At 39.0% G+C, this 25,369-nt stretch overlaps 1 protein-coding gene across 14 annotated transcripts in view; it reads right to left on the bottom strand.

Annotated features, from left to right (window-relative positions):
* gapvd1 (GTPase activating protein and VPS9 domains 1) overlaps positions 1-25,369 on the bottom strand; it is a 44,590-nt gene that overhangs the window by 14,571 nt on the left and 4,650 nt on the right. Inside the window, exons 2-16 of one of the 14 annotated variants that reach the window (XM_031891620.1) lie at positions 19,658-19,869; positions 16,663-17,506; positions 15,228-15,314; positions 13,581-13,715; positions 13,036-13,225; positions 11,289-11,369; positions 8,777-8,925; positions 7,730-7,895; positions 4,981-5,106; positions 3,623-3,796; positions 3,284-3,424; positions 3,016-3,180; positions 2,804-2,923; positions 2,229-2,312; positions 178-530 (exon numbers count right to left, since the gene is read on the bottom strand). In XM_031891620.1, the coding sequence (XP_031747480.1) occupies positions 178-530; positions 2,229-2,312; positions 2,804-2,923; positions 3,016-3,180; positions 3,284-3,424; positions 3,623-3,796; positions 4,981-5,106; positions 7,730-7,895; positions 8,777-8,925; positions 11,289-11,369; positions 13,036-13,225; positions 13,581-13,715; positions 15,228-15,314; positions 16,663-17,506; positions 19,658-19,842 (3,000 nt within the window). In that variant the 5' untranslated portion in view covers positions 19,843-19,869. Of the gene's footprint in view, positions 1-177; positions 531-2,228; positions 2,313-2,803; positions 2,939-3,015; positions 3,184-3,283; positions 3,425-3,622; positions 3,797-4,980; positions 5,131-7,729; positions 7,896-8,776; positions 8,926-11,288; positions 11,370-13,035; positions 13,226-13,580; positions 13,716-15,227; positions 15,315-16,662; positions 17,507-19,657; positions 19,870-25,369 lie in introns of all 14 variants that reach the window. The other 13 variants (XM_031891624.1, XM_031891621.1, XM_004916738.4 and 10 more) reach the window with 13 other exon arrangements.

The following is a 25,369-nucleotide window of genomic DNA, read 5'->3' on the forward strand; positions in this document are numbered from 1 at the left end:
TACAGGTTGAGTAATCACAGGAAACATATTATGGAATTATATTACCCCTATGGGAAAATTGCTTTGCTGGGTAACTCATGGGTTAAAAATTTAGATGGTGGACTTTTACAGTTTTGATGAATTTTGTACTTGTTTGGGGGACCACTAACAAGAATTAAAAAAACAGATTTGCTGTACCTCTCCCCTGGAAGAGTCCTTGCTTGGTGAGGAGGATGAAGCCTGGGGGGGATTAATTAGTGCATTAATTGCAGTTCCTGTTGGCAGCTCCCTATCTTCATTCACCCCACGCCGCACCCAGCCAGGGTCACTCATTGGCCTCCGTATGGAAGAAGCGATGTCGGAGCTGCGACTGCGCACCAGTCTTTCAGGACATGAGTGTCTCTGCCTGTAAGCTTCAGACTCCATGGGAACAAATACATGAGAACCGAACATAGGAAGACGAGCTTCATTTCCCCCACTTGCTCCTTCCAGTACAGGCGGGTCAGGAGGCGGATGTGAGGGTCTCGCATAGTGTACTTTAGGTCGAACCACTTGAAAATTGAATATAAACAATTAGTAACACACAGGCGCATGACTTTAGTTAAGATTTTGTAATTAAGTGAATAAAGTGCCAATATTTCACTATCCAACTTCTATATTTAAACACATCTGGTACTGGTAACAGTTCATACTAGGTGATACATATTCATACATTACTCCAGGCCAGTGTTGCACATAGAAGCCCAGTTTAGGTGGAAAGTAATGAGGTGCTTGCTAGTCCTTTTCAGTGTCTCAACCAAAGTGTTAACCAAGCCCCAGCATATTCCCTAAATTTCAATATCATCTCTGATATTGGTGTTTTGCACTCAGTCCTTCTACCAGTCAGCTCTCATAATATCTCAGATTACCTGTGCTCTTGGACTGAGTATTAGGCTGCACCAGCTTATCTAACAGACGGGGCTTGTTTTGGCACATTATACATATTACATAAGTGCAACACAAGGCTTCCATAAATGTAGTTTAAAAGTAGGGCATCTCTTAAGTTTAACAAATAAACCAAAACATAGGAATATTTTAGTGAAACTCTGAACTGCTCCTTTTATTCCTTTTAATTCCAGGGTCCTTTGTAGTGGGACACTTTCTTCTGAAGTTTCATTGAGCAATAGCTCTGATAACAATTCACTGCAGGCATGCTCCATTAGAGTGATATTAAAAAAAAAAACTAATGACGAGGATGGATTTGAGAAAAACTACAACAAACAATTATGTTTGCAAAGCTAAATGCATAATTATTGACCGTTTGGATTTGTTATAGTAGCTTTTATGAAGGCAATACTTTATATGCATTTTCAGCCTTGCATAAAGCTACTGTTAGATAAAAAATTGTCAGAACACAAGTTGGAATCTTTCTCAGCAGTGCACATTCCCCACTGGCCACACACTTAGGGAATTACACCACTTGGGCATTGCAGCAATGTTTCAAGCCAATTTAGACCCTTTATCAAGCTTGAAATTTGCAATTTATTAAAAAAGAAAGAACCAAACAAACAATATTTGTTTTAGAATTGAAAAATTTGAAGTTTAAAGGACATGTAAACCCCACACACAAAAATTTAATCAGTGAACAGCCTCTTAGAAACCTTTTAATACCTGCCACTCTGGTTGTCTAGAGGTTAATAGTAAGGCTGCAGCATCTCCTTAATCACTTGGATTTCCTTCTCCTCCTGTAACCCACTCACCCCCTCCCTCAGGAATCTGCTTTGGCTGTTGGCTCCTGGGCATGCTCAGTTTTTCTCAGCTCAGATTACTAAACACACCCTCTAGCCTAACAGCCAACAAAGACATCGCATTGCTGGTCCTCGCAGAAACTCAGCTCCTAACCTCCTCTCCTGAGCGTTGCTTAACCATTACAGTGCTCAAACAAAGTAGAACTTTTAACAAAGACAGTTTTGCCTGTGTGAGCCTTGATCCTTGATGAAATTTATTCTGATTAAGGGTCTGTGTGTGTGTATGCTGTTTGCAGATTTAATTGTAACTGATGATGTATCAGAGAAAAAATGGCTACCGGGTGAAAGCTGCTATTTGTTTTATGAGAATGTGATGGCGCTGGCAAACAAAGGGGATATATGCAGTACAAATGATGCCATTTGGGTGGAGGAGCCTGCCCAACTGATATACATTGTATGAAAATGTAGGGTTTACATGTCCTTTAACTTTTAACAGTCTTTAAAGGCCTTTTAAAAAAATACCTTCATTGGATGCTGGAGCTAGTGGGTCAAACATGGCCAACAAGGATTCAGTCTGGGTTGGAGGTGCAGTTATATGGTGAGGTCCTGGGAAGACACGTTTAAATGGAACTTTGTTCAGATGAAATGAAAGCTTAAATAAGCGATCAGTGCAATTATAAACCAACAAATGATACCTGATTAAAGGTGGCCATACACTGGCCGATTCTAGCTGCCGATATCTGTCCCTTAGATAGATTCGGCAGCTTATCATCCTGTGTATGGGCACTAATGATGAGCCTGCCTGACTGACATCTGGCCTGAAATCGGGCAGATCTCGATCGGCCAGGTTTGATTTTCAGTCGACTCCCACCCGCCTATACCCCCATCGACTCGTACTCGCCTATACCCATCGTTCTAATATGTTCGAATTAACCCGATATCGCCCTCCTGTAGGTAGGCATATCGGGAGAAGATCAACTCGCTTGGTGACCTCGCCAAGCAAGGAGATCTTAGTGTGTATGGCCACCTTAAAGGCTAGAACAGTAAAAATCTTGAGTTGATCAAGATGCTGTATACCCTGCCTCTATGGTACTTACCATGAACAGACTCTTCTGCCTCAGGACTTGTAACAGAATCCTTTCCTCCAAAGTCAGAGCTGCACTCTGAGCGTAGGTCCTCTATCTTGTTTGGGATGTCCTCTGAGGTAGCACTGATACCTGAAAGAGCAACACCTGAATCGAACACAATTTGCAAAAGAAAAAAGCAATCTTAATAATCCTCTATGATACAGTTAAGGCTAAAAACACACCCGGCAATGAATAGAAAGGTTTGGGAAAGTCACCTGACACCACACTGAGTCCTGGAGTGCTGGGCCGGGAGCTGACCTCTCTAACTTCAGTGTCATCTGATGTGCTTCCCAAACCTGAACAGCTCTCCAGTTCCTGCAGCCGCTCCTCTTGCTTTAGATCTGGTGCTTCTAAAGCAAAGCGGCTCAGTGTTAAACACAGCACTGGCATGCACAAACATGTAAATGAAATCCAACACATTGGTCTGGCTACATTTTAATAAGGACTCACCAGAATCACTAGGGAGCACCTCAACACTCCATGCTTCACTGGTAGTCTCAGATATAGTGGATCCAGTACAAGGATCAAGCAGTATTGAGCCAGAGCCGGGAAGGCACAGCAGGCTTCCCAGCATGTTCTCAGCTGCTGCACCTACATGTAATATGAGAATAAAGGGGCTAATGATAAGAAAGGAGAAATACAAACATAAAACAATATCTACAATAACTACTACTTATATTTTACTCACAGTAAACAACTCTTTACTTTCTTGAACTAAGGTGACCTGTTGCATATTATTTACAATAATAGCATACAGTCAGTAAATGAGAGTACCATGGTTGCCCTCACCTGCAATTTCTTGTAGTCGATCTTCATCAATGTTGGGGTCAAAATCACTTCCAAGCACATCCGTGCTCCATGTCTCACTGACTGTCTCTGATATATCTCTATCATCCGTCAATCCCATCATGTCTCGAATTTCAAATTTGCGCAGTTTGTCATCTAGATTATCCTGTGTGGTAGCTGCAGGAGGAACAACAATTAAGGAAAGGGTTTAATTTCTACTGTCATATGCATTAAGTATTTCTCCTAGAGCAGTGCTGTCCAACTTCTGTGGTACCGAGGGCCCGAAATGTTTCCTGCCTACAAGGGTCGACAATGAAAGCTAGTTTTGACCACTCTCCCTTTTTAAACCACACCCACTTGAAACACACCTGTTTTATCACATGACAATATCCATATTAATGGGGGTAGTACAGCAAAAACCCGCCATACTCCCTTCCCTACCCTGATTGTGTGTGCCATACTCTGCCTGCCCTATGCTGCCTGTGTTCCATACTCTGCCTGCCCTATGCTGCCTGTGTGTGCTATACTCTGCCTTCCCTACCCTGTCTGTGTGTGCCATACTCTACCTGCCCTACCTTGACTGTGTGTGCCATAATCTACCTGCCCTATGCTGCCTGTGTGTGCCATACTCTGCTTGCCCTATGCTGCCTGTGTGTGCCATACTCTGCCTGCCCTATACTGCCTGTGTGTGCCATACTCTACCTGCCCTACCCTGACTGTGTGTGCCATAATCTACCTGCCCTAGGCTGCCTGTGTGTGCCATACTCTGCTTGCCCTATGCTGCCTGTGTGTGCCATACTCTGCTTGCCCTATACTGCCTGTGTGTGCCATACTCTGCCTGCCCTATGCTGCCTGTGTGTGCGCCATACCACCAGGCAGTATACAGTCAAACAATGCTGGCACTGCTCCTACAGTCTGCACAATAACTATACATTAAAAAACTTTTTAATTGCAGTACCACCTCAGTATATGTTCTTTTTGTAGTGTGCATGGATTATTTGTGGGTTTCTACTGCTCCTACAGTCTGAGGTGTGAACAGGTGAACAATGTGGGTGCTTACAGTCTAAGCCTGAGGTGTGAACAATGTAGGGAGTGAACAATGTAGGATTTAAAAGGTGTGAACAGTACAGGGGATTACATGTTTAAACAATACTGGGGAATTCCAGCCTGAATTTGAGGTGTGAACCATGCAGGGGGCCAGTTAATCTCAGTACTGAGATTTAAATCTTACACAAAGGTAAGCCATCAAAGCAGCCAGAGAGGTGGGGGGCAACACAGAGGGGGCCTGCAGGCCGCCAGTTGGACAGCACTGTCCTAGAGCATAGGACTATTTTAGATCCAGTGTGGTGCTTTTGCCTTACCTTGTTCATGTTCCAATAACTGCAAAGCCTCCACCCCATTGCTTCCGGATGGTCCTCCTCCTAGCTCAGATACAGACTCCCCTTCCAGATCCAAAGAGGAAACTGAGTTGGAACGATTTGAAGGACCTGTTGAACACGGATTTTCCTCTTCTGCTTAATTGATATTTGCAACCAAATCACACAAAACATTGCATTTAACACAACAATGAATGCACAAAACCAGGAAGTCATACACCAACAGTAATGTGCCTTAAGGAGATTATATGGTGTACACCACACAAAAAATATATATACTGCATGTGTCATTGCACAAATGTTGCTCAGAAAAAGAGTATAAAAAAAGTATACATTTTTACTATTGAGTGCTATTCTGATATCTACTCAGAGCTGCTATCTTGCTTCCTTTCCATTGTTCTTCTGATCGACTGTTGGGAGGGGGGATAATATCACTCTAATTTGCAGCTCAGCAGTAAAGTGCGACTGGGAAATTAAGAATATGGCTAGCCCCATGTGAAATTTTTAAAATCAAATATAAAAATCTATTAGCGCTTTTAAAAAATGGATTTTGATGCAGGATTCTGCTTGAGAGGCTCTATTAACTGATGTGTTCTGTGTTTTATTCTATCCACTAAAACAACCAGTTTTGGGTTAACATTGGATCTTTCCATTAGTGCACAAATATATAGTATTAATAGAAGTAATTTCTAAAATTGAATCCAATAGTGCACGTATCATCTGTGCTCCAGGAGAATTGTTAGGTACTTTTTAATACCTTTTAAACACTTGAAAGGATTATAAAAATACTACAGACTACAGAGCTATTTAGATGCAATGCTGCTTATGGTCAGAAGGGGGAACTAATAACATAAATGTGAAAAGGTATGTCAAAAAGTAGCACTGTGTATTCTTTCCAGGAAATAAATCCTTCTATCATTCAATTAAATTAACTGAAAGCTAAATATTTAATATAAAAATGGAAAATATTCACTAAGGTCTGGTGGACATCACTATCTAGCTCCTTACGAGATGAATGTGTTCCATAAATGGAACCATTATTTGTGTAGCATTCTACATACACAGTGCCATGAAAATGCATTCCAGGCCCTTGAACAACTCATTTTTCAGAACAACTTACTTTACTGAAAAACTTTAGATTTGTTTTCTGCTATATTTTATTTCACAGCATTCAAGAAAAAAGGAGTGCTAGCATCAATGTATATTGATAGTGACACTATGCTATTGGTTAATAGACTTATGATAAGACCTCTTGTAAGACCTCTTTTCTGTAAAATGCCAGGTGCCAAGCAGCTCTGTATAACAGATCCCAGTGATAGTGTTGACACTATGGTACCATGACACTATGTAAATTGACACTAGAGTTTAAAGAGCTGAAGATGAATAGAAGAGGATCTAAACAGAGATTTAACTAAGAAAAAGGAATACAAACAAAATATAGCCACAAAATTAACCTTCTCAATAACCTCAGTAAAGCATATAGTAGTTTACATTTCAAGTTAGAAAGAGGTAAGATAGATAGACTACCAGTTAAAAAAGGTACTTAACTTGCTCTTAAACTACTATAAGTACATTTTAATGTGAATTTTGCCTTTTTGAATTATTTCGTTTTTTTTCTTCAAAAGCCCTGCAGTTTGGAATTTTAGCATACATCTAGTTGCTAGGGTCCAAATTACCCTAGTGACCAAGCATGAGTGTGAACAAAACACTGTAGTTTTGGCTTCTATGGCAGTGACCCCCATTTAAAAGCTAAAAGAGGAAGCCAAATAATTCTATAACATACAGATGTTGATCTGAAGGCGAACTACCCCTTAAAGGGCTCAGACTGCATTCAGCTAAGGATTCAACTGAATATGAACCCTGTAAAAAGAGTTAAGATTTGGCCAAATCTCAAAGAGAATCCTGGCACTTGCCTACTAAAAATCAATCAAAAAAACAGGAATACCATACCTGGTAAATATGTATCAAGTTAGTAAATTCAATATATTTACATGCCTATACGTTTACCAGGGGGTTCACTAAGCAGGTTCTGGGTAAGTACAAACAGATGCATTGGGCATCAGAATTCTCAGAATCTGTATTATACACTTAATTTGCAGTGATAACAGACCTGTAAGAATTGGTGTCACAGCACAAGTTTGGGTGCTTGTGATTTCTTTACCATTTATTCCTGCCTGCAAACAGCCCTGCAAGTAAATCACACAGACTATTTCTAAAAATGTAGGATTTTTTTCATAGAGTTTATTCCAATGACTGATGATAAAGGGACACCTGTCCTACAAACACCTTTTCTAAACATAAACAAAATAAACAGGACTTGTGTTGAAATTACATTCTGCCTATAGTTTTAATTAAAAAAAAAAATTACTTTTTTTTTTTTTTTTATTAAGCACTAATTTCATAGTTATTTTTCAGTGAACTAGTGATTCATTTTATCATCTCCTTTGAAGTTCTGTGGGATCAGGAAGTGCTAAAGTGAAATTGGCTTTGTATTCTTGAGTAGCGCCAGAAATAAGAGAAAACAAACAAAAAAAAAGCCATGTATATTTCATAATTAAAACAATTGGCAAAAATAATGTTCAGCACAAGGCCTATTCTTCAAGCTTACGTTCCAAAGTGATGCATACTGTCCATTTAGACTGAGTTTTATGTCAGGAACTGAACCACAATTGCTTAAAGCTGAAGAAGGCGTAGATCATAAAAAGGCCCATTGTTTCTTGTAATCAAACTTTACCTGGAACGTCAATTATTCTTAAACCCAAACATTCACCTTCTGAAATGCCTTCTAGGTTGTCACTGCAAAGTGAGAAACGCAGGGTTTTGTCTGGCTTTCCATGAAGTTTAGATTCATCCACAGGCACGTCCACCTGACCCCCATCTACCAGCTGCATGTTCAAAACCTGTAAAAAGAAAATCAAGAGATTCACATTTGTAATTACTGTTCTGAATACCAAGATCAAACAATTTGCCAGATATAGTGAACTTATACTGCTCTATGTGGTGCAGTAACTTTTCAGCTAGCTATGTTTATCTGCTAAATGTTATCCTTCTACAAACAAATTAAAACTTGTGCTCCTTTAGCACAAGCAAGACCTTGCTTCACAACAGTGTGGTCGACTTGTCTAAATGATGCCACCATACAGTTATGGTTTGTCTACCAAGACGTGAACAAACAGTGCATACTGTCTACTAAGCATGTGACTGTTTTTTTTTCCCTCTTGCCATAGGCCCGAAAGGTACATATTATTAACGTGATACTGCACCTCATGGAATATATTTCCAGTACAGGTATGGGATTACTAATCCAGAAACCCGTTATCCAAAACCTACAAATTACAGAAGGGCCAGACTTCATTTTAATCAGATAATTCTAATTTTTAAATAAGATTTCCTTTTTCTCTATAATAATAAAACAGTAGTTTGTACTTAAATAAGGACTAAGCATCATGAACATATTGGTGGCAAAACAATCCTATTGGGTTTATTTAATGTTTAAATGATTTTATGCAGATTTAAGGCATGGTAAACTAATTTATGGATCTGTTGTATGGAAAACCCCAGGTCCCAAGCATTCCATTTAATAGATTCTATACCTGTACCTATTAATGCAAGATTTACAGTGTGTTCTCTATGTAATGTAGTTTTGAATCTACTAATGTCTTACTGCCCAGACGCAAGAAATATGTTTTAAGCCATAGTTATTGGATAGTTTATAGCATTTTTATGCTTGTAATCATTCAATTATTTTGAGTTATCTTCCAAATCTCATTTCTGGATATACCTCATTTTCAGACATCATTCCTGGTGTGAGCTGGGGACCAGTCCCTAGTGAGATGACCAGGACTTCTTCAGGCTGACCAGGAGTGACTTCCTGCGGAGATCCCTCATTCTCTGCTTCCATCAGGCTTGTTTTGCTTCTACTACGAGTAACTGCCATAAAAGAAAAGGAATACAATAATTGTGTTCATTTGCCTTTAAAGGTTAGAATATGAATACGAATACAAGTCACTCATACAAAAAAAGCATGCAAATTATCTGCAATGTATTTATGTTTATTTAGATGTTTACATATAATTTCCCTTCATGAAGAAAGCACATGCAATGAAGTTTTCTTCAAGGTATGGGTATTCATTGTATTTTACATTGTGCTCATTCGTATAAAAGCAACCTTTAGGTTTGCATTACTGCCATTTTGACAGAGCAGCAAACGCAGATGAATGGAATGAAACTACAGATGCTGCCAATAACACTTTGCAGGCAAGGCTACACACAGTGAGTGTCCTGCAAGTGGGACCTCTCATACTGATTTTATGTTACATTTTTATTGAATTTGTTTTTTTCTAAAGTCTACTTAGGTGTAGCTCAGAATCTCTGTATGTTTATTGTCTGCACTTGTGGGGAGAACTGCACCTTGGTTTTCGTTTGAACAATCTCTTTGTATTTGGATACCTGGTTAAAGGATAGATTACAAAAAATGGTGATAGAGAACATTTTCTAGACTGATTAATGCAGTCAGTACCACGTGGGCCTTTTCTTGGGTCACTGTTTTTTAATATACATATAAAAAAACCTAGAGGTTGGCATTGCAAGCAGGGCTGCATTTACCATATAATGCTGTATTCACCTGTGCCTAGGACAACAGCTTAAGGGGAGATAGCCAACAGATACCTATATGGTACATTTTAAAAACCAAAAAAAAAAAAAAAAACGGTCTACAACATTCTAAAAGTTTGTCTTCATTTTAAGCAGAAATATCCCTTTAAATTGTGAAATACATCTTCAGATTCCACCAAAATGAGAGGCAACATTAGAATGTCCATGGCACAAGTACAGTTTTTTATACACACACCAAAACCCACACGACAACTGTAAAAGAAAGAAATCCTCAGCTGTACAAACAAAAAAATACATGCAGAAATGGATAGATGACCACTATGACCATGAAAATCACGAATGGAAAGTGATTAGCAGATTTTCAGCATAACATAAGCTTGATAGGAGTATTGGATTCATAATAAATACATTTTGGGCTATGGCTGTCTTTTGAAATAAATAATTCAAGATCACTCCCTGAAGAAGGAAGTATGAAGATAAATTCCATATTTTGTTTGTAATGTGTAATATCTAATTAAAAAGGTTCAGGCAAGGCACACCTATTTTATTAACCTGGTTGTATGTTCTTTAATAACAAGCCACCAGCTACACCTACTTACTGGGAAGGTGTTAAAACAGAGCAGGCAAATCAAACACAGATATAAGGAACTTCTTTTTTTGAAAGGGTATATCAGTATCAGGGAATATCAGTTTATCGCAATTTTTCCTGTACCGGAATCGGACCCCTTATCCGGAAACCCATTATCTAGAAAGTTCCGATTACGGAAAGCCCATAGATTTCATTTTAATATAAATTTTTAAAAATTATTTTATATAATTCACATTTTTTTCCTCTGTAATAATAAAACAGCAACTTGTACTTGATCCCAAGATATAATTTATCCTTACTGGAGTCAAAACAATACTATTGGGTTGAAATAGTAGACTTAAGGCAGGAGAACCGAAATACGGAAAGACCCCTTATCCAGTAAACCCCAGGTCCCGAGCAATCTGGATAATGGGTCCCATACCTGTATAATGCTAAAAGACTCCAATTAGCTCATTTTTTTTTAATTTATTTCTTTGGTTCAAAACCTGGACATTATAAAGCATTTCTTAATTCTTTTATAGTGCTTCTATTCTCACAAAGCACAATTTAACTACTGATGTTTGTTTGACAACTCTGAGTCCCTATTAAGCTTGTTTATGGTGGCTGCATTTTTATAAAGCTACTTGCCAATAACCAGAAGGTTTGAAGTCATGAACTAAAATCTATTGCTTAATCCTAAATTATCTTTGTTTAGCTGCTGAGTCATACAGGAACTTCAATTCCATGACATATATTTTGTCCTATTTTGCACTCTTTTTTAGAAAAATCCCAGATTTATGACTCATTTTTTACAAGTATAGCTATTTTTTATCTGCTTAAAATGGCAAAGCTGACATGTGTACATCCGAAAATTGTCGTCATTTCAGCAAGTCAATGGATTTCAACGTTTATCAGTGCTGAGAAAGCATTATGAGCAGCAACAGGAAAATATCAACAAGCACCTATTTTTTTTTAGCTACATAGCTGCTGGTTGTAATCAATTTATGTGAACTGCCTTTTTAATGGTTAAATAAAGTTTGCAAAGGATTTTCTACCAAGCTTAGTTTACCACAATTGGAATCAGGCTGCCCCTGGACATCCTATTACCCACCAAACGGGGTCACCAGGTTAATGTGAGCGGTGAGATTTGAGGCAGATGTGTCCCATACTGTCATGGCTGCCAGCTGCTGACCTGTGGATTTTGTTAGCACATGTAAGCAGAGAAAGAGAGCAAAGTCAAGCTATTCACACAGAGCAGGGTAGTTATACTCTTACCAACATCCTTTATCCATGCAAGCTCATAAATCGTGATGATGATGAGGATTATTGTTGTATTATTTTACCAGCTACTGTCTGTGAAGGCTAACTATTCAACCCAACCAGCTGCAGTGGAAGCAACTATATTTCTCTAGATGCTTTGATTTTGAGTAAGATTCAGCCAAACTGTGGTCTGGAACATTTGCTAACAGACCTTAACATTCAACTGTCTGGTGATTTTTTTCTTATTAGAAGATATAAAGGCCTTTATCACCCTTTAAAACCAGAGCCAACAGTCACATCTGAAATATGTTATTTTACTTTAGAGGAAAAAAAAGGAAAAACACAAGAGAAACAGGAGGGAGATATGAGCAAATGAAAAGAGAATCAAGAAGGCAATAGGAAGTGCAGAAATAAGAAGAGAGAGACAAGTAGAAGGTAAATATTTGGTAGAAAGGGAAGAATAGAAAGGATAAAAGAAGAGGAAAAACAGGAGGAGCAGCAGAGAAAAAGAGTAGAGACCTCATTGCACCAACACCTAATGGTTAAAAATTTAGTGGTGAGCACAACTTTCCCTTGTTTGATATAGTTTATACAGGAGCAGTGACCAGCTCCATGTTGTAGCTCCCACCCTTTCCAGCTACAGTCAGGTGATCCCACTGAAACCAATGAAAAGGCAACCATTTGGGGGTTTTAACCTTGAAAGGAAGTGGGTTGCAGGTAAAACTCAGTTTTGTTAAAAGTATATTAAAGCAGTAGAATTCTTAATGAATCAGATAAAAGTGAGTGTATAACTGGCCAGACAGGGGATGATCTTAACGTAGTTTGCCAGCTTGAAGAATATTGCAATATATGGACAAACAGTCCTTGTTTGGGGACTGCATTGCTTGGTAGCTTAATGCACAGAATGTCTTAATGTCTTTATATATATTGGTAATGGGTAAGTGAGAAGGACATCTTGTTGCTGTTTTGGAAGTAGAAAAGAAGAGGAAAGATTAAAGGGGTAACAATTACACAAAGTTGGGAAGCAGAAGTTCTGCTATTGCAGTTAACAGGACATTGTTGTTACTATAAACAATACACAAATACCTGCAACAAACAGCATCGCAAGGAAATACCACACAAGGGGCCAAAAAAGGTTAATATATGAGTGTCAAAAAAGAGAAAAGAAACTCACACTTTTCTAAGTAAAGTTCAGACTGCACTGTGTGTTTCCCACCCTAATTGATTAACTCCAATACAAAAACACTTAAGTGCTTCATCTGATTAAATAATAAATTATTTAATCAGATGAAGCACTTAAGTGTTTTTTGTATTGGAGTTAATATATGTGTGTGCAATCATGTCCTGCAATGACCTTAAATGGTTTATTGATTTATTTAGGCTTCCCCAGATGCTGTAGACCTATAACTTTTATCATTTCTCCATCAGCCAAGCTTGGTAAGGAAACCTGGGCAGTGTACCTTGCAATGTCTTGTGCACCTAAACCTGCAACTCTACTGCAAAAACTAAGGTTTCTTACTATGTACATATTTACGCTACCTTGTTAGTTTTATACACTTTATAAAATCCTTACCACCCTCCACAAATACTGCTCTTACCTATAGGTAGCCTGTTCTTCTTACAGGCTGGTGTTGTGGCTGGTGAGAGCTGAGGGGTGCTGTAAGGTGTAGTATCATTGTTACTCTTCCCTGGCTTGGTCTGGGGCACTGTAGCCAGGAGGTTTTCCAGTGCCATCCTGTCCTCCTCCCGCAGTTGGTCACTGGAGATGACAGTACGCAAGAACCCCAACTGTAAAGTAGAGTCACTATTACATTCTGCTTCTGATTAGAATTTACAAAAAAAAAAAAACCACAAAAGGGTTTGCCTGGGTTTTGTGTTATTTTCAATAGCAAATACAAGTGAACTAGCTTTACATATTTCCTTCCAAAAAAAATAACTTTTCCAATTTGTATGTTTCTAGTTTCTTTGAGGGCAATGCTAGATATACCCTAAAACTGACAATATTCCAAGGACAATTACAATTATTTACTTTTACAAAGAAAATTAATTAAAAACTGCTAACAAAAGGCCATTGTGTAAAATACTAAGCGTTTACTTAAAGATGAACTACCCCTTCCCAGTGCCACACATGGCATAATCTTACTAGACTCATAAGTTGGCTGTATGTCATGTATACAACTGTTCGACTTAATCCTTCCAAGAGATTCACAGATGAAAGGGGAGGTGTTTCAACTGCTCGACCACCAATAACCACATCCAGGAAAGCAGCCACACAACTCTGTGTAGAGAATTGTAAAGGTTAAACAATATACATATATGTATAAGAGCAAATATCAGTTGCTCACTCTTTTATATTAAAGATAAAAGGTCAGAGGTAAAGTACACATTACTACTACAGACAAAAAGGGATTTCTGATTTTATAATCTCTCCTCTGCTGTCAGATGATCACCTGGAAATGCCAAAGCAATCATTGCTCAAACAGCATTGTTTTAGTTTACTATGGCTTTTGTTATTTGTGGCACTAAAGAAGAAAATGAAACCAGTTTCACTTTAGCACTTCCTGTTGTCCACTGAGATGCCATCTGATAACAAGCTGCTTAAAGGGTCCAGTTTAGGGAAGGAAGGTTTTTGTTTTTTTTTGTTTTTTTTTTTTTTTTTTTTTAATTCCAGGCAGGTTCCTGGAAGAACCGAGTAAGCAGCTGTTATCGGCCCTGTATGGCCACTTTCACCATTTAAATAGGAAAAACAAGATAATTAAAGGTAAGAGATCAGTGCACAGTAAGTAAAATTAATCATTTTTTACGACAGAAGAGATTCCTAGGCAATGTGCTGTGACAGACATGCAAGCCAAACAAGTAGGTATATGCACAGCAGTAAGCAAAAGCTGGAAAACTAATGGATGTCTGCACTGATAGGTGCATTCTTAACAGAGGAACTCATGATCTCATAAGCGATAATAATAAAAGAAGCGTATTTTGGCCAAGAGAAAAGATTTTAAAAAGATGTATAGATGTGACAAATACACAAACATTGCCTGCTTGGTATACGATTTGTGCCCCATTGCAGCTTCAAAGTTATTCTACTCAATATTAAAGATGCACTGATTTTGTCACTTTCATCAGCACCAGGCTGTAAATCATAGTGTATTATTATTTATCTGTGTTATAGAAGGTGCCAATATATTCCGCAGCGCTGTACAATACATGGGTATATATGCGGAGCATACAGATTACATACAGAATATCAATACAAGAGGTAAAAGAAGGCCCTTTCCAAAAGTACTTGCAACTGAAAACTGAATGAATAGGAGAAGGAGTATGATACACAAGGTGTAGGGACAGTACTTAGTCTTGGGAACTGACTGTGATGAGTTTTCCCAATAACAACTGTAATCAAATGAATTCAGGGCATACGCCAAACATTAAGATTCTGTTCCTTTTTTGAAAATAGTTTAATGTATATTTATCCTGACAGCATCCTTGGGATGGCAATCTGAATAAATAGGGTGACATAAGACTAGCTGCATGCAACATCATAGGTAGTTCCAAATTTCACTGGGAAAAATGGAAGATTACAAAAAACAAAACACAAGTATGTATGTATGTATATGTGTATATACCTTGAAAAAGGTCCCAAAAGGGACTGAAACATCGGTTGTACATGCAATTATAATACACTAATATTTATTTGAACAACAAGACCCTTGGTGCTGGTTGTGTTTCATTCGGTATATAATTATTATATATTATAGTTTTGAACAATTTCTGTATTTTAGACCACTTCACTTACTTTGTCAAATTTACTGAGGTTATTCTTGTTCCGTGAATCTCCCTCCTCAAATCCAGTTAGTGCCAGCTGCTGTAAGAGACGCCCCACCTAAAGGCAAGAATGGGTTTTAAGGATCACACTGAGTTGTTGAGATTATAAAAAAAAAAGGCTTATGTGGTTATAGATTATATGTGGTTAAGATTTTTGCAGTCTACAAAACTCACCCAGCTATGGTCGGATAAGATATAGTAGTATGTAGCAAAGGGGATTTTTCATGCACTGTGTAACTTTTTTTTCCCACATACACATTTATATTTGATATATTTATATTAGTAAAACACATGGATTTATGCTTATTACAATAAGGCTACCCATCCTGAACAGGGATTCACACATAGTGTAAATGCTGTGAGGCACCTGAATGGCAGACTGTATGAGACAGCTCACACTCAGTGCAGAATCATTGCTGCAGATGAGTAAAGATCATCACCTGACACATGGGTTAATGCTGGTGGGGTACTCCCATGCTTACAGTGAAAAAGAGTGCCACAGACAGTGTTTTGGGCTAATCAAGACTCGTTATCAAGCAATGCTAGACCAGGCTACCTAACCCTAGTGTAAACATAGATCCTAAATTAACAATACATTTTTAGTTAAAGGTAAATGCAATTCACTAGGGGCTGCAAATTTGTGACAGATGTCAGGCAATCCCCCAGTGGATAGAAATGCTAACTTTAGACCCAAGGACGGGACTCCTCTTTACTGAAAAACACACAAGGCCAGTATATAATTCTGGGAGAGCTGCAGTGCCATCATCACTAAACTCCTAGTGGTCCCTTGATCCATTTTTCATCAGAGGAGTACCAGCCTGGGGTCCAAGGTTAGCAATTGTATAAATTGGGGATCCAATTTTTCAGTTTACTTGTCCTTTAAATTATATATTTAAATTAGATATTAATATTATTATGGTAAAAATATTTATACAGGTTTATAACATAAGGGTCATTTACAACCACAATGTACCAAGAATGCAGGAATTTTTCTACAAAACCAGCAAAATTGAGAGGGAGTTTCATCTGATACAATTGTGGGCAAAGAATGAACATGTGTAATTGACTCTTTACGCATAATACTAAATAGTATAATATTAATACTAAATAGCAAATACTGCATGTATACTGCACTGAGCACAACCATGTAGAAGTGCAAGGAGTGGCATTGGATGGAAGCACCTTAATGAAAGTCATAAATTTGAGCAATGACCACAACTGCCCTAATAGTTCCTTTGCAGACTATTTATCAAAGGGCTTGTGATGAACATACACTTTGTCTATATTTTAGGCAAAACAGTATGTCCAACACAAGCCCTGTTCATTAAAATTATGTTGAAAAGAAGATGCCCGTTAAGTTATGCAAACCCCAAAATCATTCCTATTAAGCAATAACGACTTCCTACCTGCATTAAGTTGAACCTTGCCACTTCATTGATTGGAGCATCTGAAATTATCCCATACTGCTCTGGGTTCACAATTGCTGGGCAGATGAAACAAGTCAGTAGCAGGTCGGTGCACATAGATCTCACCTCACTAACCTCCAGCCCCTCCACACAGGACAAAGTTTTAAACATCTGTGAGACGATCCACCTTAGACTGTGTGGGAAGCAGTATGTGTTCTGCTTCAAGTATCCTATGAATTTATTGACAAGTGTCACAAGCTTAGCTTCATTTGACTCCACCATTTCCTGAACCCTTTGACGAAAAGCCTCACTGCCCTTCTCCCCAAACAACTTTTCCTGCTGGGCTGGAGAAAACCGCTCAATCAATTTTGAAGGGTCAGTTTCTAGGTGGTCCTCATCTTCCACCAGCAACTGCATGATCGGCTCATGTAGGGTTGCTGTTAGGAAGAGCTTGGCGGAGAAAAGGCCTTCAGAGAAAAGTTTGAAGATAATGCTAAAAGCACATGTGCCTCTCCTGAGCAGCCTTTGGGGGTTATCACTCTCCTTCAGTTCAAACTCAATTAAGTAACGCAGGACCTGTAACAAGTAGCTCTCATCCTCCTGCATTATACAGTTGCCATACAGAGAGGTAAAGACAGTGTGTATGACACTCTGGGCATTCTCATGGTTGAGTTTTTCTCCAGCCACGAGGCAAGATGCAATGAGGCGTGGGTTCTCACGCAGGCGATTAAGAAACTCTCCATATGCAGTCTCTTGGAAGCCCAGCTGCTTGTAACCATCCACAAACTGAGTATCTTCCAGGACCTTTGCATGTTGGCAACACTCAGCTGGAGATGCTTCAGCGCTAAATAGACAAAAGACAGACAAGAAGGTAAAGTGCTTGAAGCTAAGCCCACCCTTCCATTTGTACGTGGTGTCTGTGTTACAAATTTGTGGTGGATGTATAACTGTATCTTCTCCAAGGGCACAGTAGGATGTGGGTAACCAATCACAGACTTTGCCATTAAATAAGGAAATATAAAATGGAGTTTCCCGTCAGGTCCGCTAAACTACTGTGTGTCTGTCCACAATACAAGTGGCTTTCCTTAAAGGGATACTTGTCATGATTGTTATTGTGTACTTTTTATTTCTAAATAACATAGTTTACTTAGCAAATAATTCACTCTACCATTTAAAATGTATTTTTTGTTGTTGTAATATTGGTGTGTAGGCAGCCATCTTAGTGCATTGTGCCTGATTCTGAGCTTTCAGGGTAAAGACATACTGAGCTACTAGTTGCGCCTTCATGTCACGGCTACAGAAATAGACAATACTGATCATTTACTGATAATTGACTCTACGTGTGTTTTAGCAGAGGCAATTCTCAGTATTGTCTATGGCAGGGTATTTTCTGGCATTTTGTAGCCATGACAAGTAGCTCTGTGTGTCTTCACTCTCACAAAGGGCCAGTGCTACGCATTAGCACTGCTTTCAGGTAATCTATTGTGTCTCCTACTCCCACTGAAGTTTATAAGAACACAGGTCACATTGGCTGTGGCACCCTGGGAAATGAAGAATATGGCTAGCCCCATGTGAAATTTCAAAATTAAAATATTAAAAAATCTGTTTTTGTTTTTGAAAAACAGATTTCAATGCAGGATTCTGATGGAGAAGCTCTATTAACTGATGCATTTTGGGGGGGGGGGGGAAACACATTTTTCCATGACAGTATTCCTTTAGGAGCATGGGAAAGCAGCCAGTGGAATAGTTGGCTGAACTTAGCAAGGCTCTGGGTTAATATCATTAAAGCGGCACAAAAGATATACTTTTAAATACGTGTTTTTTTGTTGGTTAAAACAAAAGGGAAATTATTCAACTTCACAATAAGTCCCTTTCAAAAGATTTCAGAGCAACTTATTTAATATGATTGCGTTAAATTGAATTTCTGCATTCTTAGGGCTCTGGCACACGGGGAAGATTAGTCGCCCGCGATTAACTCCCTGTTCGCGGGCGACTAATCTCCCCGAGTTGCCTAGCCCTGCCATCCCACCGGCGAACATGTAAGTCGCCGCCGGGATGGCAGACGCGGCGGTGCGATTTCCGGAAGTCGCCGAAAAAGGAAATCGCGCCGCCGCGTCTGCCATCCCGCCGGCGACTTACATGTTCGCCGGTGGGATGGCAGGGCTAGGCAACTCGGGGAGATTAGTCGCCCGCGAACAGGGAGTTAATCGCGGGCGACTAATCTTCCCCGTGTGCCAGAGCCCTTAAGGGGTGGTTAACCCCTCCCTAAGACATATATTACTCTGCTCATCTAAATGAAATGAGGCAGTAGACTATATCATAGCATGCACTTGCCTAGTGAAACAGTATATGATTCCTATATATAGGGAATCTCTGGGGGGGGGGGGGGGGGGGGGCTTAAAGGACAAGGAAAGGTTAATATAAATTAAAAGTAAGTCTAAAGGCATTCTTTTTAAGTACTTACTGCAAATCTAAATTCCCAGAACCCTGCTTGCTTCTCTGAGATATGGTGCTGGCAGCCTACAGCAGTTAGAAGACTACAGTGACATCACTGAAATCTCTCTCCCCTTCCTGTAGACAATGCACATGTGTGTAACAGGAGATCCTGTCTCCTGTTTTGAGCTACACATGCCCACCAGCCAATCAGAAGCGGATCTGCCGGGGGGGGGGGGGGATGAAACATGTGCATTATAAAGGAAGGAGGGAAAGGAAGGGAGAATACCTTTTTAAAGATGGCTGCCTGTTCAAGAAAACAGATAGAAAATGTGAAGTAAGTGTGACTGAGTAAATATTTGATTAGGTGAGCCAAAAGTGTGGCGTTTTTACTAAACAATAGGAGGACTATTGGGCAGTATGCTTTTTAAATTTTGACTTGCATTCTCCTTTAAATAAACTAGAAAAGAAAAAGAAGAGTGCTTCAGCTATCCCACATAGTTAAAATGTTAAGAGAATAGACTATCAAGCTACACTACTTCACAGTATTGCCTTTGCCTACCTTGTGAGGATGAGTCTGTCCAGGTTAATTCTTTGTTGCTTGGCTATCCATGATGTTCGGTAGAGCCTTTCTGCTGTCTTCAGCACATCAGCATTCAGCCTCTGGATGAGCTGCTTCTCTGAGTTCACATAGAGCCGCTCTTGCTTCAGATGGCGAGCAAGAGTGTGGATATCCGGCTTTACCATCTTGAGACAGGAGGAGAACAGTTGGACCTGAAAAAAGAAAAAAAAGTAGTAACAATCACTTGTGAAGGTGCCTTCGTTAGAAATTAAAGGGCATGAAATCCAACTATATCAGCAATTCTTCACATACATATATAAATAAAAAAAGAACCACACACATGCATACTGAAATCTATATTTAGTACATGTAAACCAATGTTTTGGTCCTCCATGGGACCTTCATTATATATATATGAAAAGAGAATCTAGATTCCCTACTTTAATCCTGTAGTTCCCAAGTTATACAGAAGCTATATATAACAGCGGAGCACACACAATGGCCTGAAAGTTGCAGTGAGTCTTCATGAAGCAATCTTCCTACGAAATCCTTGCAATGTGCAAGATGACATGTTTTAGCATAAATCCTTCAATGCCTATGACAAAGAGGGCTCTGTGCTAAGCAAAAACAAGCATTAGTATTCCTCTTCCGCAAATTCCAAGAGGGGGAGCTACAAACTTTAACCGCCTGGCTGCTGCTGTAATCTAGGCCAATTTTTTAGAGGGGTTAGCAGTGCAATAACAAAACGTAGAATCCAAACATATAAAAAAATCTGCAAATCTGTCTGAACTACAAGTTTTGAAGAGTGTGTGGTATTCTAATTCTTAAGCAATTATAATTGGATCACCCCCTCCGAAGCTGCTGCCCTAAGCAGGGGCCCCCAGGTGCCTGTATAGTAAATAGTGAGCGAGAGTGAATTCAATACAATCCAACTAATCCAAAAGTGATACTTAGTTTAAGTTCTTGTTTCACCTTCATACATCTGCACGCATAATACACCTTTTTGTTGGTGTTCCTCATTAAATTGGTCAGCTTGCAAAAAATGAAACTCTGCTTTGGCCTACGAAGACGCCACTTTCACAGAAATGCATTCTTCTCTATTTTTGCCACAAACCAGCAAGTTTTGGAGTGGATATTCTTTCAACCATTGGAAAACTTACAAGAAAATGTAGTAAGTTAGTACTAGTGTATAACAAATGCTGCTGCTAGGCTTATTCTACTGGAGTTCATTTATACACACTGGGCAATAATCCATAGCAACCAATCGCTGGTTAGCTTTTTCAAGAAGCTGCAGGTAGACCAACGAAAGCAAACATCTGATTGGATGAAATGAGTTACTGCCTAGGTGCAACTATGCCTAGTGTTTATGAATGATACACAATTAGTTTTTTTTTAATCTCTGCAGGTCTCCCTGAAGGGACAATCAAAATCAAAATAACCAAATGCCATGACATCCACAGTGATTTCTGATTTCTAAAGATCTGCAAGTCTTTATTTAATGGAGTCCCCCACCAAAAGAACACTTTCTGCATAGTGAAATAAAATATAAAATCTATGCAACTATACAATGTACATTAATTAAACATTTTTAATCATTTCAAAGTTGTTAATAAGTACAACTGCTATTTAAACAGTATCTGGCTGTTTATATTCTCTGCATTGACTCCTGACATGTTGCAAGCCAGCTGATAGTTATGTATGCAAGAAAATGTTGACAATCTGTTGCATTCTACAAACAGTAAATGCCTACACAAAAATAGCAACTATCCAATGAGATAAAAGTCCTATTTGAAGTTCTTGTACAGTTATCTTGATAGCAAGATTATCATTAAATGGAAGATAGCAAGCTCTTGCGAGCAGGGCCTCTGATTCTATTGTTACTCTGTATACCTTTGTTTGTTAAACTTTTAAGATCCCTGTTTTTTTAAACCTATTGTCAAGCACTGCGTATTTTGCTGGCGCTAAATAAGTAAATGATGATAAATGGTGAAAAGAAGGTTTTTCTCTTTTTGCTCCCAGTAAAATAGAGAATCAATAGACATATGTGTTATGTAACTACAAATAAACACACACAGGGTTAAAAGTCCCAAGGCCAGAGAGTACCCTGGAAAATTCCTACTATGTGCCTTTGCTGATGCTGGATGTGTGCTGGAACAGGTTGGGTAGGTGACAGACATCTCCGCACAGACACAGCTCTGTTCCTGCACACCACATACTGTTGGCAAACGAGGTCGAAACTCCACACTTTCCCCATGTGGCACATGGACTCAAAAGCACAGACAAACCAGATAAGTGCCACCCCCGGCCTAGGCACGTTAAAGGAGAAGTTGACCTACAGATCAACTTTTAGAACACTACTATGTGCATCATACTGAAACAGTATCCAGTAAATATAACAAGAAAAATATATTTTACTAACTTAAGATAACCAACATCTTGCTGTGGCGGTAAATCCTGCTTATTAAAATTTGCAGTGATGCACAGGTCTAAAAGCTATTCAGAAATCGAATTCCCTAAGCCCACGGCCCCTTACTTTTAAAGGGACATTTTACCTTAATATTAACTTTCTGTATAATGTAGAGAATGGTATTCTGAAACAATTTGCAATTGGTCTTTTTTTTTATTATTTGTTTTCCAATTATTAAGCTTTTTGTTTAGCAGCTCACTAGTTTGGAATTTCAGCAAATAAGTGGTTACTAGGGTTCAAATTACCCTAGCAACCAGGCAGTGGTTTGAATGAGAGACTGAAATATAAATAGTACAGGCCGGACTGTATAAGCCATAAAAAGTAACAAGAACAATAAAATTGAAGCTTCATGGTGCAATCGTCTTTTGGCTGCCAGGATCAAGTACCCCCCCCCCCATGCAGGTAACATGCAGGGGCCCAAGGTGGCATATCTTGCCACCTACCAACAGCTGGCACCACCCCCCACCCCCACAAACCTGCGCCATCAACCTTATTCTGTGACCTGAACCCAACCAAGTAGGTTTGTATATACCCCAATATCTCTATTGCAAATTTCACTACTCCAACATATAGCGTTTATTATGGACCAATCATGGATTCAGAAATGTAAGATATCTTATGTATGCTAAAGCTGCATTTTTTTTATGTTTACAGGTTCTTTTGTGGACTTAAAACAAAAGTATCTATAGAAATGGGAGACCCTACAGTGAAGAACTGCTTATAGCTGGAGTTCAGCCCCAATGGAATGCATATTAAAGCCCCAGCTAATTACAGGCTGTCCTGTAGACTCTGTGTCTCTTTCTCACTTACAGAGAATTAAAAGGAGCGTCCATGATAGTTGTTAATGACTCCTTGTGACTTTATTCAAGTCACTTTATTAATAGATCTGCACTTCAGGCACTAAAATTAGACTTTTAAAGGAATACTGCCATTGGAAAACATTTTTTTTTTACATGCATCAGTTAATAGCTTCTCCAGCAGAATTCTGCATTGAAATCTGTTTTTCAAAAACACAGATTTTTTTTATATTTAATTTTGAAATTTCACATGGGGCTAGCCATATTCTTCATTTCCCAGGGTGCTACAGCCATGTGACCTGTGTTCTGATAAACTTCAGTCGCACTTTACTGCTGGGCTGCAAGTTGGAGTGATATCACCCCCCACCTTCCACCAAGCAGCGGATCAGCAGAACAATGGGAAGGAAGCAAGATTGCAGCTCCCAGTAGATGACTAAAATTCTAAATTAAGCATTTAAAAAAGACAAGGGGGAAAAGGGTAGGCCTATTATTAGATGTTTTGAATAAGGTAATCAAATATTTATGTTTTACTGTTCCTTTAAAAGAACAGCTATATTTATTCAGCAGAAAGCTTTACCATACCTGAGTAAAGAGCCTTAGAGCTCCCTCAGTTTGTTTAAGATTGCAACTGCCATTTTAACTAGGTCTTTGTAGCTTCCTGCTGCAGCATTAGCTGTGAATCACCCATTTAAAATGTGGCAGACAGTGGAGGTAATGCAATGTACTGCAGTCGGTATGTCCAGCCTGCCTTTGTCATTAATATTTCAGATTTTTATTTTACCTTTTACATTTCCTGGTGCAATGGCAGAAACTATCTGACACAATTTAACCCTCTATATATTAGCTAGCCTGATGCTATACCATTACAGCTGAGGCCACAATTCGATTACCATCATTACAAATCAAGTTGGGGAAAACAGTAAAAACAGTAAATCCATTTGTGAACCCATCAGATTTTTATCTATTTCTACATAAATATGACCTAAAACATAATCTGTATTTTACATATGTCCTAAAACTAGATAATAAGAACCCACTTGAACAAATAATGTACAAGTAATGTATTTGTTTAGGAAAATTATCCAAAACTGCATATTTCTGTGTGGCAATAGTATGTGAACCTCTAGGATTCGCAGTTCATTTGAAGGGCAAAATAGGTGTTTCAGTCAACTGGGTGATAATCAGGTGTAAGTGTGGGAGTCCTGGGCCTTTACTATCCAAGTCTGATCTTGTGGGAGTGTGTAATGGCTCAAACAAGGTAGTTCTCTGAGGACCTACGAAACACAGTTATCGACATTCACCAGGTTGAAAAAGAAACTATTTCTAAAAAGTTTGGATGTCACCAGTCCACTGTCGGACAGATTGTGTACAAATGGAGGCAACCCAATTGGTGGTTGACCAGTCCTGGGCAGGAAAACAAAGATCACACCAACAGCAAGGCATGCTATACTTGGGGAGATCTCAAAGAATCCTGCAGACCTATAGCTAGCTAAATATCTTGTGCAAGTCAGAATGTTCTGTTGATGGATAAATCCAAATTAGAATTTGGCCTTCTTTTAGGTATGTTTGACAAAAGGTAAACACTGCATTCCAGCATAAGAACCTTTTCCCATCTGCGAAACACAGTGGGGTTTGGTATTCTGAATTGTACCAGTAAACTCTAAAGGAAAATGTCTCGGTTTCCTTTCAAACTGAAACTCAAGGGAAAGTGGGTCATAAAGCCAGATAATTATCCTAAACACACAAGTCAATCGACCAAAGAATGGCTAAAGCAGGAAAAAGTTAATGCTTTGGAATGGCTGAGTCATAAGGTGGCCATCGGTCGCACGAAAGATCATACAATCGGCCACTAACCGTTCAGGGCTGAAACGGCAGATAAGGAGGTAGAAACAATAGGATTTCAACCTCCTTCTGCCGATTTAGCCCTGATGGCAGATTTTGATCAGGCGCCTTCTATGGCGCCCGATCAAAATCTTTTAACCTGGCCGATCGGCGTGTCGACCGATATCAGCAGCCTCCTGCGATATCAGTCGACTCGCTGACTTGCCATACACACACTGAATATCGTACAAAACGGGTTTCGTACAATATTATCGGTGCGTGTATGGCCAGCTATAGTCCTGACTTAATTTGACAGAAATATTGTGAATGGATCTGATGTGGGAAGTTATGGGAGGAAGCCCACCAACATCCCTTAGCTGAAGCTGTTCTGTAAAAAGGAAAGGGATAAAAGTCCTCCAAGCGGACTGGTCAGAACTCACCAACAGTTAGTGGAAACATTAAGTTGCAATTGCAACCAGTGACTGAAAGGAAAGGATCACATACTTTTTGCCACACACAGATCACTTTGAATTATCTCCCTTAATAAATAAAAGAGAACACATTATGTTTCTGACTGGATTTTTACTGGGTTCTCATAATCTATTTTAAGGAAAAACAAATCACGTT

Source organism: Xenopus tropicalis, chromosome 8, assembly GCF_000004195.4.
Source record: "Xenopus tropicalis strain Nigerian chromosome 8, UCB_Xtro_10.0, whole genome shotgun sequence".
Classification (NCBI taxonomy): Eukaryota; Metazoa; Chordata; class Amphibia; order Anura; family Pipidae; genus Xenopus; species Xenopus tropicalis.